Raw genomic sequence first — 19,140 nt, forward strand, 5'->3', positions numbered from 1 at the left:
GAGACTCATCTCATAGAAAGAGACACCCATAGACTAAAGGTGAAAGGATGGGGAAAAACATACCATGCACATGGACACAGCAAAGAAGCTGGAGTATCCATCCTCATTTCAGATAATGTGGACTTCAAGCCAAAACTAGTCAGAAGGGATAAAGAAGGACATTACATGCTGCTTAAGGGAAGCATAAATCAGCAAGACATAACAATCATAAATATCTATGCCCCGAACATTGGCTCATCCACATACGTCAAAGAAGTACTTCTCAATTCCAGAAATCAAATAGACCACAACACAATAATACTAGGCAATTTTAACACACCTCTCTCACCACTGGATAGATCGTCCAAACAAAAATTGAATAAAGAAACTATAGATCTCAACAACACAATCAACAACTTAGACTTAACAGACATATATAGAATATACCATCCAACAAAGAACGAATACACTTTCTTCTCAGCAGCACATGGATCCTTCTCTAAAATAGACCATATTTTGTGCCACAAAGCTACTGTTAGCAAATACAAGAAGATAGAGATACTACCTTGTACTCTATCAGATCATAATGGATTGAAATTAGACATAAATGACAGAATAAAAAACAGAAACTTCTCCAATACCTGGAGACTAAATAATACACTATTATATGATGAATGGATAACAGAAGACATCAGGAGGGAAATAAAAAAATTCTTAGAAGTAAACGAGAACAAAGACACATCATATCGAAATCTCTGGGACACTATGAAAGCAGTACTTAGAGGAAGATTTATTTCATGGGGCGCATTCAAAAAAAGAAGTAGAAATCAACAAATAAACGACTTAACACTACAGCTCAAAGCCCTAGAAAAAGAAGAGCAGACCAATACCAAAAGTAGTAGAAGACAGGAAATAGTTAAAATCAGAGCCGAAATTAACGAAATCGAAACAAAAGAAACAATCGGAAAACTTAACAAAATAAATAGTTGGTTCTTTGAAAAAATAATAAAATTGATAAACCCTTAGCCACACTAACAAAGAGAAAGAGGGAGAAAACTCAAATTACTAAAATTCGGAATGAACAAGGAAACATCACAACAGACACCAGTGAAATACAAAACATAATTAGAAGCTATTTTGAAAATCTATACTCCAACAAAACAGAAAACCTCGAAGACATCAACAAATTTCTAGAGACTTATGAATTACCTAAACTGAACGAGGAGGACATACACAACTTAAATAAACCAATTTCAAGCAATGAAATAGAAGAAGTCATCAAAAGCCTACCAACAAAGAAAAGTCCAGGACCAGATGGGTTCTCAGCCGAGTTCTACAAAACCTTTAAAGAAGAGCTCATTCCAATACTCCTCAAACTATTCCATAAAATAGAAGAGGAGGGAACCCTCCCAAACTCGTTCTATGAAGCCAATATCACCCTGATACCTAAACCAGACAGAGACACATCGAGGAAAGAAAATTTCAGACCAATATCCTTAATGAACATCAACGCAAAAATTCTCAACAAAATTTTAGCAAATCGCATACAAATATATATTAAAAAGAAAGTGCACCACGACCAAGTGGCTTTTATCCCAGGGATGAAAGGTTGGTTCAACATTCGGAAATCAATAAATGTCATTCACCATATCAACAGACTTAAAGTCAAGAATCACATGATTATTTCAATAGATGCAGAAAAAGCATTCGATAAAATACAGCATCCCTTCATGCTCAAAACACTAGAAAAAATTGGGGTAGTGGGAACATTCCTTAACATTATAAAGGCCATCTACGCTAAGCCCATAGCTAATATCATTCTAAATGGTGAAAAACTGAAAGCGTTCCCCCTAAAACTGGAACAAGGCAGGGATGCCCTCTTTCACCACTTCTATTCAACATCGTTCTTGAGACTCTAGCCAGAGCAATTAGACAAACCAAAGAAATTAAAGGGATACGAATAGGAAAAGAAGAACTGAAACTATCCCTATTCGCTGATGACATGATTATATATTTAGAGGAACCTGGAAATTCCACCAGAAAACTGTTAAGTGAATTCAGTAAAGTAGCAGGTTACAAGATCAATGCTCATAAATCCAATGCATTTTTATACATAAGTGATGAATCTTCAGAAAGAGAAATTATGAAAACTACCCCATTCACAATAGCATCGAAAAAAAATAAAATACTTGGGAATCAATCTCACAAAAGAGGTGAAAGACCTCTACAATGAGAACTACAGAACACTAAAGAAAGAAATTCAAGAAAACCTTAGAAGATGGAAAGATCTCCCATGTTCCTGAATAGGCAGAATTAATATTGTCAAAATGGCTATACTACCGAAAGTGCTATACAGATTCAATGCAATTCCAATTAAAATCCCAATGATGTACCTTGCAGAAATAGAGCAAGCAATTATGAAATTCATCTGGAAGAATAAAAAACCTAGAATAGCTAAAGCAATCCTCAGTAGCAAGAGCGAAGCAGGGGGTATTGCAATACCAGATCTTCAACTCTACTACAAAGCAATAGTAACAAAAACGGCATGGTATTGGTACCAAAATAGACAGGTAGATCAATGGTACAGAATAGAAGACATGGACACAAACCCAAATAAATACAATTTTCTCATACTAGACAAAGGGGCCAAAAATATGCAATGGAGAAAAGATAGCCTCTTCAACAAATGGTGCTGGGAAAACTGGAAAACCATATGCAATAGAATGAAATTAAACCCCTATCTCTCACCCTACACAAAACTCAACTCAAAATGGATCAAGGACCTTGGAATCAGACCAGAGACCCTGCATCTCATAGAAGAAAAAGTAGGTCCAAATCTCCAACTTGTTGGCTTAGGATTAGACTTCCTTAACAGGACTCCCATAGCACAAGAAATAAAAGCAAGAATCAATAATTGGGATAGATTCAAACTAAAAAGCTTTTTCTTGGCAAAGGAAACTATCAGCAATGTGAAGAGAGAGCCTACAGAATGGGAGAAAATCTTTGCCACTCATACTTCAGATAGAACACTGATTTCCAGAATATATAAAGAACTCAAAAAACTCTACACGAAGAATACAAATAACCCAATCAACAAATGGGCTAAGGAAATGAACTGACACTTCACACAAGAAGATCTACAAGCAATCAACAAATATATGAAAAAATGTTCAACATCTCTAGTAATAAGAGAAATGCAAATCAAAACTACACTAAGATTCCATCTCACCCCAATTAGAATGGCCATTATCAAGAACACAAGCAACAATAGGTGTTGGAGAGGATGTGGGAAAAAGGTACACTCATACATTGCTGGAAGGAATGCAAATTAGTGTAGCCACTCTGGAAAGCAGTGTGGAGATTCCTTAGAAAACTTGAAATGGAACCACCATTTGACCCAGCTATCCCACTCCTTGGTCTATACCCAAAGGACTTAAAAGCAGCATACTACAGAGATACAGCCACATCAATGTTCGTTGCTGCTCAATTCACCATAGCCAGATTGTGGAACCAACCTAGATGCCCTTCAATGGATGAATGGATAAAGAAACTGTCATGTATATATATACAATGGAATATTACTCAGCCATAAAGAATAATAAAATTATGGCATTTGCAGGCAAATGGATGAAATTGGAGAATATCATGCTAAGTGAGATAAGCCAATCTCAAAAAACTAAAGGATGAATGATCTCTCTGATAAGTGGATGATGATACATAACGGGGGTGGGAAGGAGGCAAGAATGGAGAGGAAAGAAGGATGGTAGGGGATGGGGGAAAGGAAATAAAACAGATGGAGACAAACGTCATTACCCTATGTACCTGTATGATTACACAAATGGTATGACTCTACTTCGTGTATAACCAGAGAAATAAGTTTTACCCCATTTTTTAACAATGAATCAAAATAAATAAAAATTTTTTTTAAAGATTAGTAAGTATAAAGTGGGATTCTGTTCATTCTCTATAAAAAGCATAAAATAAAGTGGTTTCTCTGAACATCTGTAATACGAGACACAAAAGAGGATCTTTAAAATATTTATTGTACTAAATGAAATGTTTATACTACCTTGAAGTTTCAAGAATCTTATGTGATAGTAAAGTATCTTATTCTAACATGATTCTAAGATGGAAACTTCTCATTAAAGATGGTGAAGTGAAAAATAATTTTATCTCCACATCTAAGAAGATATGATAGAATATCTAATGTGAATGAATATACCAAGATAAGATTTACATGATGTGGGCAAAATTTAAGAAAGAATAAATGGGAAATATAAACTACAAAATCGTAAGTATTAACAACAAGATACCAGGAAATGGATAGAGCTGCAGAATATCACGCTAAGCAAAATGAGCCAATCCCAAAGAACCAAAAGCCAATTGTTTTCTCTGATATGGGAATGCTAATTCATAATAAGGGGGCAGACTACAATAGGGGAAGAATAGAGGTACTGTGGATTAGACAAAGGGGAATGGAGATGGGGGGTAGAAAGATAATAGAATGAATGGGACATGATGATTACACAACCAATATAATTCTACATCACATACAACCAGAATAGTGAGAAGTTATATTCCATTTATGTATGATATGACATGTCAAAATGCATTCTAATGTCATGTATAACTAATAAGAACAAAAAAATTTTAAAAATTTTTTAAAATACAAAAAAGAGCTTGGCATGGTGGCCCACACTGTAATCTAAGTAGTTCAGGAGTATGAGGCAAGAAGATCACAAATTCAAAGACAACCTCAGCAACTCAGAAATAGCAGTAAACATCTAAAGGCTCATGACCGGCTAGTTACAGAGTTCATGTATAACTGATAAAAATTAAAGTACCATTTTAAAGAAAATATGTGAGCTAAGATAGGACAGGAGAATAAAAAGGAAAAAAGAAAAAAATACTGAACAAGTTAAAGGATGATAAGAAGGGTGAGAGAAAAATAAATACAGGAATAATAACAGTAATAATAATAAGTTAAAGCTTTGTGCAAAGAAGACTAGGCATTTTTTTCTATATTTAAGAGTTAATAAGCAACACAATATTGATTCTAATTTTAATCATACTATTTTTAGATGAGATCAACCAATTCTACAGGCCTGATTTTCAAAATGTTCCTATGAACTTTCAGATAAAAATAAAGATATTTTATCAAATAAATGTTTTGCAACCTCATTCCAGAAAGGAAGAGCATTTAAGGCATCATGAAAGGACAAATGAAAATACAAATGGATATAAAACAAAAAGTTAGAATTAAATATAAGAATGAACAGTCACAGACTAAAAGGCAAATCTACATGCAAATATAAAAGTTAGATTTGGTTATAATAATCACAAACAAAAGTCTTTTTTTCCAAAATTATAAAAGAGAAAATATTAAGATTCTAAGCATCACTCAGTGTAAGATATTAAGAATTGAAGAGGTCAGCTATACTTTTAGCGCTGCACTAAGGTATGAGTAAATTGTAAAAAAGAGGAAAAGTGAATATTTAGAATTCAGGATATTTATGCATTCATTAGGCACCAAATAAATATCAATGACAAGTAATAAATTGTAAAAGCACTAGCCTCTTCACATTATACACCGATTCCCTTAATCAGAGAGGCTGTATTATGTTCAATACAAAAAAGTATTCAATAAAGATATGATAAAATTTGAGAAATATCTATTTCCTCTAAGGAGCACAGAGAGTAATTACAATCAATTCTCACACCTGAATTTCATCTCTCATGAACCTATGGTGAACATCTCTCCTTATATTAAAACTCATGCCTGCATGGTATGTTCCACAGGCTAACTTCAGTTTCTTAAGTTCAGCAGTAACTTGTTCTGTCATTTTTCTGGAAGGACAATAGATGATAGTTGGACCTTCAAATTCCCAATCAGAACTGAAAAAAAAAAGAACAAACATAGTGAGAGAGAGAGAAAGAGAGAGAGAAAATGTGTTTCAGACCAGTCTGGGTTTTATCTTATTTAACATTCCCTTTCTACTAAGTAAAAAACTAAAAGGAGAAAGCATATAAAAAACAATGATATATTTAACTGAATGAAAATCTAAAACATTACAGAGAATCAAATGTGACATGAATTGTATTAAGCTCCAAAAACTTTTGACTCAGTTTTGGTTCAAATCAAAGTTAAAACAAGAAATAAGTTAGTTTGTTCTAGCAGAAGCCATGATAAAAATGTATCAACTATTGATGAAAATATTCTAGGAATGTAACACAACAGAGAAACAATTAGTCTTGATTTATATAGAAGTTAATATTTATATAGAAATATGTATAAAAATTCTTATTCTTATGTTCATAAAATTAAAATTATTTACTAAAAGAACAAGAGCTTTGTAATATTGTAAGACTGCTTTTATAGTTCAAAGAAGTACTTACTAGCAATCTGGAGACCATGAATGTTTAAGAAAAAACATGTTAGAATGTCCACTGTAGAAATTTGTGTTTACTTATTAAGAATATAAACAATGATTTCCACAAAACATTTAATACCTCAATGTATTCATTTACTTAAGTATATTAATTTATGTTGACTTAATCATTATAGACAGAAAACTGTTTTAGATTCATGAAAAGTTATTTTCGGGCTGGGGCTGTAGCTCAGTGGCAGAGCACTTGCCTAGCACTTGTGAGGCACTGTGTTTGATCCTTAGAACCACATAAAATAAACAAATGAAATAAAGGCATTCTGTCCATCTATAACTACAAAAAATTATTTTTAAGTTATTTTATTTAGATAAATATAAATATTTAAATAAATATGAATTTAAATTCATATACCCTTTGATGCAAATTCAATTTAGGGATCGATTCTTTTCTGGGTACTAGGGATGGAACCCAGGGGCACTTTACCACTGCACTACATTTCCATTCATTTTTTTATTTTTATTTTGAGACAAGGTCTTGTTAATTTGCCAAGGCTAGCCTCAAACTTGCTTATCCTCCTGCCTCAGACTCCCACATGGTTGGGGTTACAGGCATGTGCTACCACATCCGGCTCCAATTTCAATTTTGGGAATTTATTTTACAAAAATACTTATCTGCCAAAAGATACATATATACAAATATTCAGAGCAATACTATGATAGTGAAAAATAATCTAAATATTTATCATTAAGTATATTCCTACAATGGGATACTAAGCAAACATTTTTAAAAATTAAATCCTTACAAAATCTTTAAGAAGGACTATGGTAGAGGCTATGCAAATTAAACAGAAAAATCAGGTAATATTTTTACTGCAAGAGTCTTACTGAATAATCCAAGCATAGTAAACTCTTAAAGAAGTGAGAAAAGATATTCATTTTATTTTTAAGTGTACAAAAATCTTATTTTAAAAACACATTTTCAAAGAAGAAAAAACTGCTCAACAAAATCTGGATTGCCTATTAAAGCCCCAATTTAAGAAAATAAAATATATGGAAAGATACTTTAAATAAAAGAAAAAATGGATATGGTATGAAATTATTTTCTTATAAACTTAACAATGACAAAATAGGGGTGCACATCTACACAGTAACAGAATCAAAGAAGTCTATGTAGCGATATCAATAGCAAATATACATAATATCAATATGTATCAATAGCGAATATACATAAAGAAATGGGACTGAAAAATGAGCCATTTTTTAACTTATGTGCATCTGTATTATTCAAATTGGAATTAAGACTTAAAATTTAAAAAGACATAGATAATATGTAAAAATTTGAACTAACAAATTCTTTTACAAAAGGAGTCATAACTTTGCCAAGTAACTTATTAAAGACTGTTATATCTTCATAACAATTTCCTGAAGGTAAAAACAGAAAGCAGTCCCTATCTGGTTTCTTAACTATTAAATGAGATAGGGAAAAGAGGTTCATCTAATTACCTAATTTAAATATAATGTGAATGTAAAAACAAAATAAGGCTATTTTAAGAAACATTTAACTCAATAGAAAAAAATGTGAATACTGACAAATAGCAGAATCAAAGGAAGAGAAGAAAATGGAAATAAAAGTCATTGATCTAAAGCCTTAATTACCCTCTACTTCATGCCTCAGATCTATAGAAAGCATTCTGACTCTCAGTGGTTCCCTGCTACCATACCTCTGCTTGAGGAGGACTGAAAATGAGTATAGGATCTTTCTTGATCTGGTTTTCAAAAAAATTTTTCATAGTAAATACTGACACTTTAGAAGGTCTTGAATATTAAGTGAAGGAGCCTGATCTTCATTCCATAGAAAAGAATTCCAGAAAGGTGCTCCAAGACTTAAAAGGTGTGCTTTTATAAAGATAAATCTGAAAGTTATATACAGAGTATAACCAGCACTAAGAAGAAGGGAAATCTGTTAGGAGAGATTTAATCTGGACAAAGACATCAATTAGCAGAATTAACAGAAAAAATAGAAGAAAATGTTTGCATAAGACATTGAGACCAATAGTGTCAAAAAATTGAGGAAAAAAAGTTACAAAAAAAAAAGACAAAGAGTAGTAAAGATTACAAATATGTCCTATTCAAGCATCAACAGGGAATATAAAAATAATAGAAGAATTAGTCAAAATACACTTTTTCTCAAGTCACTGAAGTGATTATATAATACCACACTTGACTTGAACCATAACTAAGTAAAATCTGAAATATGTTAAACATGTACTAGGAAGAAATAGTAAAAAATAGTTTTCTATAAAAAAAGAAACAGTTACCCAAATTCATCAACCATTAAATTCTTACCTTGTCTTTTTGACAAGAAATGGTTTTAGATCTTGAAGGATATTCCCTGTTTTTTGTCCAACTTCTAAATATAGATTTGGCCGATCAAAACTAGTACAGGTAATCTGAGGATTGTTCAGTTTTAAGCAACGTACAATGTCTTCCCGAATTGAAGAACTTGCAGTAGCAGTGAGGGCAACGATTGGAACCTGAGTGAAGTAAACGTGATCTTTAAAAAAAGGGGAATGCTCATTAATTCTGAACATTTCTACTGCCTTCTTACAACAAGACTATTACAGAAGGTACCCTGTCAAAAAATGCCTTAAAATTATTCTTTTTAATAAAAGAAAAAAGAAACTACTTACTTGTTTTTCAGCCTTCTAAATACATTAGATTCTTAAAAATCAGAAATCATTTAAACACTAGATATAACTTACTACAATTATTACAAATTACAAACTACATTTATAATTAATATAGATTTAATAAATTAAAATTATCTCAAGTTTGGGAGGTTTTGCAAAAAAAAAAAATCAAAACCAGTATGACCAATTAATTGGTATCATTTTTGTATTCTTTATCCTTAAATTCTGCAAAACTTCTAAAAAACTTAACCCCAAAATTAATTTTATTGATCTCTGGCTTCTAAATCAGACTGTTTTCTGAATTTTGAATGCCTACATATGGAAGTAAAGATGAATGGGCTGATTTACAAAGAAGTTAATTTCTCCAACCAAGACTTAATACAGATACATTTCTGTGTTAATACATAGGTCCTAACATATGTAAGGCTGAGAATAGGGAAGTTTAAATATTAGAAGTTGTTAGGACATACACATTCTCACCCTCACAATAAAGCATTTTCGTTAAGTGCTTTAATCAACCTATTTATAAATGCACTAATAAATATTTGCTAAACTGCATATGCCAATAAAAAGTTAAGTTTTTAGGATATAGCCCATAAGAAGAGAGGGTTGGATTTGTTTCTAAGCAATATAATGTATCAAGAGACAGAAAATGCATTTATGATAATAAGGAAATTGTCACATCTTCAAGAAGTTAATAGAAAAATCAGGCAAAAGAACAGCACAGTGGTGAAACAAATCTGGTCTTTGCCACTTATTAGATATGGGTCTTCTAGCTGTGTATCTAGTTCTCTGAGCTTTGGTTCCCTCCTATACAAAATGGCTACAATAACAGAACTAGTCTCATTAAATTGTTGTGAAGACCAAGGGAGACAAAATATGTAAAATGCAGAATATAATGGATGGCATACAACACTCAAAAAGTTTCAATGTAACTACTATTATTATTGCAACAATTAAAAAGATTTCTGTATGGAAATTTCACAGACATGGGCACTAGTCCCAGATTTGCCACTGACCTTCTTCATCAAAAAATGAGATAGAGGGGGCTGTTAGACCCCTGAAATTTAAAAATTCCCATTTGCTTGGAAATTCCCAAGTCCAGTGACCTGCTAACAGTAAAAATTATTATAAATTTTCATTCTTTTGCCTTCAACATTCTAAAAGTCATAGTTTAGAATGTTGCTCCTGCAATTAGAAAATAAAGTAACAGAATATAATAAAATCAAAGAAAAAAAATAAGATTCACTTCAAAAATTAACAGAACCTATTCTTTGAAGTTTTTGGTACTTTATGATGTTAAGATCTTGCAAACAAGGTTGGGGATGTAGCTCAGTGGTAGAGTACTTGCCTAGCATGAGTGAGGCCCTAGGTTCAATTCCAGGTACTGCACATAATTTATAAGCAAACTAAAAAATAACAGGCAGGTTATGAGAAGGGTGATCATACATCCTCATTTTGCTATGCTATTCCTGGTTTATATATTTGTAGTCACAGCATAATTAATAGTTTGAATTCTTAAATTTTCAGAAGCAATCTGGATGGATGCTAAAATTATACTGCCACCTAGTTGTAACAAGTTATTAAGTCTTAAAATTAATTATCTGAATCATCAAATCTTGGTTTCTTTGATTATAGTCACCAATTTTTGCCAAAACAAGCAATAAAATATAAACTAATCCTGTGACTTTATAAATCTAGGAAGATATTTATCTTATATTTCAGTTGTGTAACACCCAAATATTGAGAAAACTATATTCCATTTGCTTGTAATTTGGGTCATGTTGTTAATTTTAATCTATATAATACACAGAGAATTCATTCCCTCATTTCAAATAGTTACTGAGTGTCTATTATGTGCTAATATTTTTTTCTGATAGGTGCTGGGGAGAAAGTAATACAAAGGAACAACATGTCTCATGGATATCACAGTTTCCCTTATTTAAATATCACAAAATGCTAAAAACTAATGTACAGCTTTATGCCTGGCTGCCCTTTCTCAAGGCTCCTTTTGGTAATTACCTCCAAAGAGAAATCTTTGTGCCAAATGGTCTAGTGATCTCTTTGCTATTTTTAGACTTACTAAAATAATACAGTAAGAAGAACTCCAGATTTTTATCAGTTATCCTAGTGACACTGGAATTAGAAAAACAGCACCAAGAACAATGATGGGTTACAACCACCAGGTGGCATTTCTCACCACTTAGCTAATAAAGAGGATTCTTGAAAACTCCAGGGAAACAACAGTTTCTTAGCCACTGCTTGACAAACACCCTGCCCCAGAGGTTCAATAGAAGGAACATGCAATATTTAAATCATCCCAAGAAATGAAAATGATACAATGACGTCAATAGCCAGACATAATAAAAGACTTAATTCCACCTGAAAAGTGTTTAAGACTGCATAAAATATTTAAAAAATTCCTTTTAAACAATCCTTTCAGAATGAAAGGTCTAGGAAAAGATTACAGAAAGCAATCTTCCTAGTTTCCAAAAGCTTACTTTAAACCATTCTAAATTAATGAAAATCAGTTCTAGGGCACTGTGCCTAGGAGCTTCCACCATAGAAATCCTTTCTCTATTACATGTACTATTAACACTATTAATCTTTCTGTATTATTCGTGCCAGTCCACATACTTTATATTGTTAGGTACTATTAATTTGTGTGGGTGTGTGTGTGCAGCTGAATCAAATTCAGAGTCTCATGCATTCGAGTATTGATTTTATTTTTATATGTATGAATCTAAACTTTTTTTTACTAGACCATGAGTTACCTGAAGGAAGGCAGAAACTGTTTTATGCCTCTTCCAAATCATTTACTGTAAAAATTAGCATAGTCCTTTGGTATACCTAGTTATTGCCTAACTCTTTCACAGCTATCTATGTGGGAAAGTTACTAATTCTCAGCTTTCTGATCAGAATTTGTTCATTCAATCATCCCATTATTCACTGAGCATCTACTATGAGACAGGTACTGTTACAGATTTTATAAACAAATCAAAAATCCCTCCTCACAAAAAAGTATTTTAGCAGGGCCTCACAGAAAACAGACAAAATACAGGAAGTTAAAGAGAGATAAACACTACTTCTAAAACTAGCAAAGGTATATGAGGAAGGTTTCATGTTGGGGAAGATTAATGTGATATTTCAAATATGGTAGCCCAAGAGACCTAAATGAGATAGCAATATTTCAGTGAATACCTGACAGAAATAAGGGAGCAAACCACATAATTAACTGGGTGAAAAGAATTCAGGAAGAAGGAATGTCAGGGGCAAGGCCCTGATGTAGAAATGAGGTAGGACAGAAGAAATAAATATGGATAGAAAGGAAACTAACAGGGAAGGGAAAAGAAACTGTAACTTTACATCAAGGAAGGTCCATGAACACCCAGCACATTTACTACCAAGGCCTGTTTTCCTCCAGGTCTGAATTCTTAAAATATCTTTGATCTTAAAAGTATTGTGAGTATAGGTGATTAATACCTACATAGATTGCTAGCATACACCATGTATTTTTGTTAGACTAAAAAAGCCAAGAGAAATTACTGTTTGAGACTTATGATATGAGTATATTCCAAACATAATTTATTGACTGGATGATTTCTACTTAGAGATATTAAAAGGATCAGGCCACACTGTGCTCCATGAAACTGAACTCACCAGGATGATGTCAAATCTCCACAGGCATTTCCAATGTTCTGCATTTACATAGTTTCCTTTGTGCCTCTCTCTTTTTTTTTTTTTTTTTTTTTTTTTTTTTGGTACTGGGACTTGAACCCAAGGCCTTTACCACTGAGCTACATCCCCAGCCCTTTTTACTTTTTATTCTGAGACAGGGTGTCACTAAGTTGCCAAAGCTGGCCTAGAACTTGTGATCCTACTGTCTTAGCCTCCTGAGTTGTTGGAATTATAAGCATGGCCACTGCACCTGGCCAACCTGTTGCTGAAAGCTCAGTCCTTGTACCCAATGCCAATTAATGCCAATTTAATAATGAGGACATGGTTTTTGAGAAAAATGAAGAAGTTGTTTTATTGCTTTGCTAGCAAAGGAGAAACACAGGGGACTCCTGCCCCTGAGGCCTGATGTTGTGTTAACATTCACTTGCTAATTTGGGAGATATTCACTTCCTAGATCCTCTGGCAGGTATCTCCTTCCTGTGGAGCACAGGTAACTTGCCATAATCTTGTTCCCCACTCCCAGGTTAGGGACTGGGAGAGGATGAAGAGGAAAAGGAAAACATGTCTCTTTTAAAAGTAAGCCTCAGACCTATATTCAAAAGGTGAAGTGGACCACTGTTATATACCTTTGGTTATAATTATTACAACTCAGCCTATTTCCTTTGAGCCTCTTTTGATGCATCCTGAAGAACCTGCCAGAGCCAAATTGAGATCCCTTCTTCCTTCAGGGGGCCCTCCTCAGACCCTATCCAATAATGTAAGTATGACGGTATATTTAAAGCCCAAGGAAGGTGGAATGGCTGGAATGCAGTGAATGAAGAGGCATTTAGGATGAGGTATCAATGTCATGGTATCAATGTCTGCATGCTACTACCAGAGGGTTTGGAGTAGAATCTATTAGACATATTTTAAAAGTATTAGTCCAAATGCTGTATTTAAATAGAGAGGAGGGAAAAGAGTGAAAGCTGGAGATCACTCAATAGTGCAGGTGAAAGAAGTTGGAGGTTTGTACCAGGGAAATAGCAGGGATCAATTGATTAGATTCTGTGTATATTCTGAAGACCTCGCAAGATTTCCTTATTGTTTAATAGTATGATAGAGAATGAGAAAAGGAAAAGAGTTGAATAAAATTCTAAAAGTTTTGATCTCAATACCAGAAGGATGGAGCTGCTGAAAAAAAGCAGTCTGGAATAGGTTGAGATACCTATTAGACATCTAAGTAGATAAATCTTCAGAAGGTAACAATATATCCACGAGTGTTTATATGTGTATGTATACCATATACACGTAAGTATACACACATACATACATATTCTATACATATTCTTTGAAGTATTATATTTATATTCTATAAAATGTCTAAAACAAAAAATAATGATAATACCAAGTGCTGGCATGGAGGCAGAGAAACTGAATCGCTCACATATTGCTGGCTACAATATAAATCAAGGGTATAGATGGTTAAAACTATATGTTGGGCCAGGCATAGTGGTGCATGACTATAATCGCTGAGACTCAGGAGGCTGAGGCAAGAGGATTTCAAGTGTAAGGTCAACCTTGGCAATTTAGCAAGACCCTGTCTCAAAACATAAAAATTAAAAGGATTGGGAATGTAGCTCAATGGTAGAACAACCCTGGGTTCAATGCCTAACACAGGGAGATGTGGTGGGAAGATTAGGGCTAGGGATATAGCTCAGTGTTAGAGTGCATGCCTAGCCTACAGGAGTTCCTGAATTCAATTCCTAGTACTGCAAAAAGAAAAATCTTATATGTTATATAAAATGACAAGGGTTTTGAGTACAAGAGAAAAAGTCCAAGGTTTCAAGCATGCCAACATTAAAAGGATAAAGGGATGAGAAGAAACAAAGGAGACTAAGGCAAAAGCAAGGAAGAAAACCAGGAGAGTATGCTGTTCTGTGACAAGTAAAGAACGGTTTCAAGAAGCAGTATAAAAATGTTCAGCAGAGTTAGAACAGCCTTTTCAACAAATGGTCTGAAGCATTGTATAGGGAAAACAATGAACTTCAACCTAAACCTCACCCTATATAAAATTGAACTCAAAATGGATCACAGACCTAGATGTAAAACATAGAACTATAACAAGTTAAGGGAAAACAATCATAGGAGGAAATCTTTGCCATCTAGGGCTAAGTGCAGAGCCCAGTCCTAAATGAAAAAATTGATACACTAGATTTCACCAAAATTTTAAATGCTTGCTCTTTTAGAGACACTGTGAAAATGATGAAAAGAGAAGCTAAAACTGGAAGGAAAGATTTGCAAACCAAGGACCATATTTAACCAAGGACTCATACCTGGTTTTTTTTTTTTTTTTGTGTGTGTGTGTGTATAACATAATATCATACATGTTATGTATATATACATACATATTTTTTAAAACTCCTAATACTTGACAGAAAAAATTTAAAACACAATCAATCCAATTAAATCAGGGATTTCTTCAAAGAGGCAAATTATACAAAAAGCTCAAAATCATTCATCATTACACAAATCTACATTCAGTACGCAAGATATCACTCCATACCTCTCAAAATGGTTAAAATTTAAAAAGAATGTTAACACCAAAAAGTGACAAGGATGAGAAGAAACTGCATCTCACATGCATTGCTGGTGGAAAGTGAAAACAGTGCAGCCACTCTGGAAACAATAAGGCACTTCCTTAACAAACAAAACAGGCATTTACTGAAGGACCCAGCAACTACACTCTGGGCATTTATCCCAGAGAAATAAAAACATATATTCACTGGTTGTTTAACCACTGCCCTAATGAAGGACCTTTAAGGTGCACACAAATGTTCATAGTAAATTTATTCATAACAGCCCAAAACTGAAAAATGACCCAAAAGTTCTTTAATAGATAAAAGGACAAAATTCGGTACATCCACACTGGGATTACTGTGCAGCAATAAAAAGGAACAAACCTTTGAAATACATGATAATTTGGATAGATCTCAAGGGAATGAGGAAAAAAAAAAAAAAGAACTCAATTCCAAAAGGCAATAAACTGTGAATCCATTTATATAACATTCTTGAAATAACAAGTTTAGAGGAATGGAGACCAGATGAATTATTAGCAAGGACTAAAGTTGGGGGTGGAGAGGACTGTGGGTGTGGTTACAGAAGGATAGTACCAGGAAGCCTTATGGGAATAAAATTCCCATAAGAATATAGAATAAAGTTCTATATCTTGATTGCAGTGTTAGTAACACAAATCTACATGAGATAAAATGGTGTCAAATATCACACACACATACATTGTACACACACACAAGAACTTACAAATGATGAAATATGAAAACTCTGGATATTGTACAATTGTCATATTCCTAGTTTTGATATTATATTACAGTCATGCAAGCAATTACTGAGGAAATTGGGTGAAAGGTACACAGGATCTCCTTACATATTTTTGTTTTACAATTTCCTGAGAATCTTTAACTTTTCAAAATAAAAAATACTGTCAATAAAGTGTTTTCAAGCCATTCATGTAAAATATGCCATTCATGTAGAACATTCATGTAAAAACACGTGTTTTTCTTTATAAGGGAATAAAGTGGAATTCTTTTTTTTTTTTTTTGCGGATTGAACCCAGGGCCTTACGCTTGCGATGCAAGCACTCTACCAACTGAGCTATCTCCCCAGTCCTAAAGTGGAATTCTAATACTAAAAGCTTCTTTTAAAAAATCCCTAGAGGGCTAGTGTTGTGGTTCAGTGGTAGAGAGCTTGCCTAGCACACGTGAGGCACTGGGTTTGATCCCCAGCACCACATTACCAAAAACAAACAAACAAACAAACAAACAAATAAAATAAAGTATTGTGTCCATCTACAACTAAACATATTTTTAAATCCTATTAGAATACCTGAATTTTTAGATTTCTAATATGATGCAAGTGGGGATAACTATGATTTACTACATCCTAGAGTAAAAGAACTTATAGGTGAAACATCACTGAGAAGCATGGTAATCTAACCATGTTTCTAAAGCAACAGCCTACAAATATGGCCCACAGCCTGTTTTGTTATGGCCCACAAGTAAAGAATATACAGTAGCGCTTTACATTTTTAAAAGTTTGCTTAAAACGAGAGAAAGAGAGAGGAACATGTTAGAAAGATATATACACTAGTCTCCCATTATCTGCAGTGTGGCTGTCTGTGGTTTGAGTTACTCATGGTCAACCACAGTCCAAAAGTATTAAATGGAAAATTCCAGAATTAAACAATTTATAAGTCTTAAATGATATACCACTCTAAGTAATGTGATAAAATCACTCCCATTAGCTCTATACTACCTAGAAGTGAACTGCCCCTTTGTCCAGCACATGCATACTGTACATGCTACTTGTTGGTTTGTCATTTAGTAACTATCTTGGTTATCAGACTAATAGTCAAGATATGGCAATGCTTGCAATGGAGTTTTACTCAGCCATAAAGTAGAAGTAGAATGAAATATTGGCATTTGTCAATAAATGGATGGAAATGGAGAAAAATCATGCTAAGTAAACTAAGCCAGACTCAGGAAATCAAAGGTCAAATGTTTTCTCATATGTGGAAACGAAAACAAAATAAGGGAAAAGAGGTAGAAGGGGTGAATATCACAAAGATATAGGGAAGATCAGTGGAACAGATGTAGGACAAGGAGAGGGAGGAAGGTAAAGAGGAAGATAAATGGAATAAATTTAACAAAATCATGTTATACTCATATATCTCTATACCAAAGGGAATAGTGTATATGTAGAAGGAAGTTTAATGGAGGAGAGGAGAGGGAATGGGGGAGGAGAAGGAGAAGAAAAAGAGGGGAATGAAGCTTGAAATCAAATTCTTTTTTTTTCCTTTTTTTATTCAGCTTTTAATTATTTACAGACTGTATTTTGATTCATTGTACACATATGGGGTACATAATTTCATTTCTATGGTTATACACAATGTAGAGAAATCAAATTCTTTGCATGTGTGATTTCTCAAAATGAACCTAATTACTATGTGTAATCATGATGCTTTAATAAAAAATTAAAAATAAAAAAGATATGGCAGTGCTTGTATTCAGATATTTTACTTAATAACTGCTCCAGAAAGCAGGAGTACTAGTACTGGCAATTTTACTACAGTATATTGTTATATTCTATTTTACTATAAGTTATGTTTGTTAATCTCCTACTGTACCTAATTTATAAATTAAACCTTATCATAGGCAAGTATTGGAAAAAACATAGCATATATAAGTTTTAGTACTATATAGGTACTATATACCATATGCTGTATATAGCATATATAGGTTTTAGTACTATATGCTGTTCCAGGCATCCACTGGGGCTCTTGGAGCATATACCCTTTTAATAAGGGGGGAGACTATTGTAACTGTTATCTGATCCTTTCAGAAAAGGTTTACCAAGCCTTATTCTGTGATATTTCTCAATAAATTATAGGCCAACCTTATAAAGAAGCCAAGGTTAGAATTTTTTAAAAACCTTTCCCCTGATTACATCATCCATTTGCCTTTTAATAGAGAAGTCTTCATCTTTTTGGCCACTCCCCAGACCTGAATGCTCTAGTTGGTGAAAATGTTCATTACAACACCTTGGACTTGGCAAAGCTTACCATTGGGAGAGTTGCCTTTAGTGAGCTCAACATCCTAAATGAACTTCTAAAATCATGCCCCCACTCAGAAATACAATGAGCCTCATCCACAGCAATAAGTGTGATACCTACAAAACAGAAAAACATAAATGAAAAAAATAAAGTTCAAAAAGAAAAAAAAACTCACCTAAATCAACATTATTTTCTTCAGTTAGACTATATAAATCTTGCCAAAAAAACACAATAACCCAAACCAGAATATTTGTTTCATATGAAAACATAAGCATAAATAACATCAGATAACATTAAAAAAACATTACTGGGAACAGGAGAATGAAAGATAAATGGATGAAAGACATTAGGATAAAAAAAAGGGAAAAGTATTGATTCAAATAAATTTATTAAATTTCAGCTTTTATTATTATTCCTTGGAAAATGAATGGCTTATATTTTTTCCAAAAACTATCACTTATGAACAATCTCACAACAATGTCCTTAAAAAAAGAATCATTCTATTTCTCATACCTTAAATCTTATCTCATGGATTAGCTATCAAAAGAGATGAAAAGAGTCAGTATATTTCCACTGAGATTAAGTGTATCACTATCCATGATTGATTACATATCATATTGAGAAAGTTCCTCTGAAATGCCAGAATTAGAAGACAAGATAAAATGCACATTGTCTAATGTAAAATGGTATAGAAAGAACTAAATCTCACTATGTACAAAGCAGGTAAGAAGAAATATAATTTGGTTTTTTCCCCCTAGCATTCTTTCTACTGTTCCCTGCACTGTAAACATATACTAACACA

The 19,140-nt window shown here is 33.2% G+C and overlaps 1 protein-coding gene across 6 annotated transcripts in view; it reads right to left on the minus strand.

The window, feature by feature from the left end:
- Wrn (WRN RecQ like helicase) overlaps positions 1-19,140 on the minus strand; it is a 178,186-nt gene that overhangs the window by 62,001 nt on the left and 97,045 nt on the right. For all 6 annotated transcript variants that reach the window (XR_007108336.1, XM_047549838.1, XM_047549837.1 and 3 more), the window contains 3 exons: positions 18,348-18,454; positions 8,712-8,899; positions 5,700-5,874 (listed from right to left, as the gene is read on the minus strand). Coding sequence is in view for 5 of the 6 variants with exons in the window: in XM_047549838.1 (XP_047405794.1) it covers positions 5,700-5,874; positions 8,712-8,899; positions 18,348-18,454 (470 nt within the window). In the remaining variant the exon portion in view is untranslated. The remainder of the gene's footprint in view (positions 1-5,699; positions 5,875-8,711; positions 8,900-18,347; positions 18,455-19,140) is intronic.

The sequence above is a fragment of the Sciurus carolinensis genome, chromosome 4 (assembly GCF_902686445.1).
Source record: "Sciurus carolinensis chromosome 4, mSciCar1.2, whole genome shotgun sequence".
Lineage (NCBI taxonomy): Eukaryota > Metazoa > Chordata > Mammalia > Rodentia > Sciuridae > Sciurus > Sciurus carolinensis.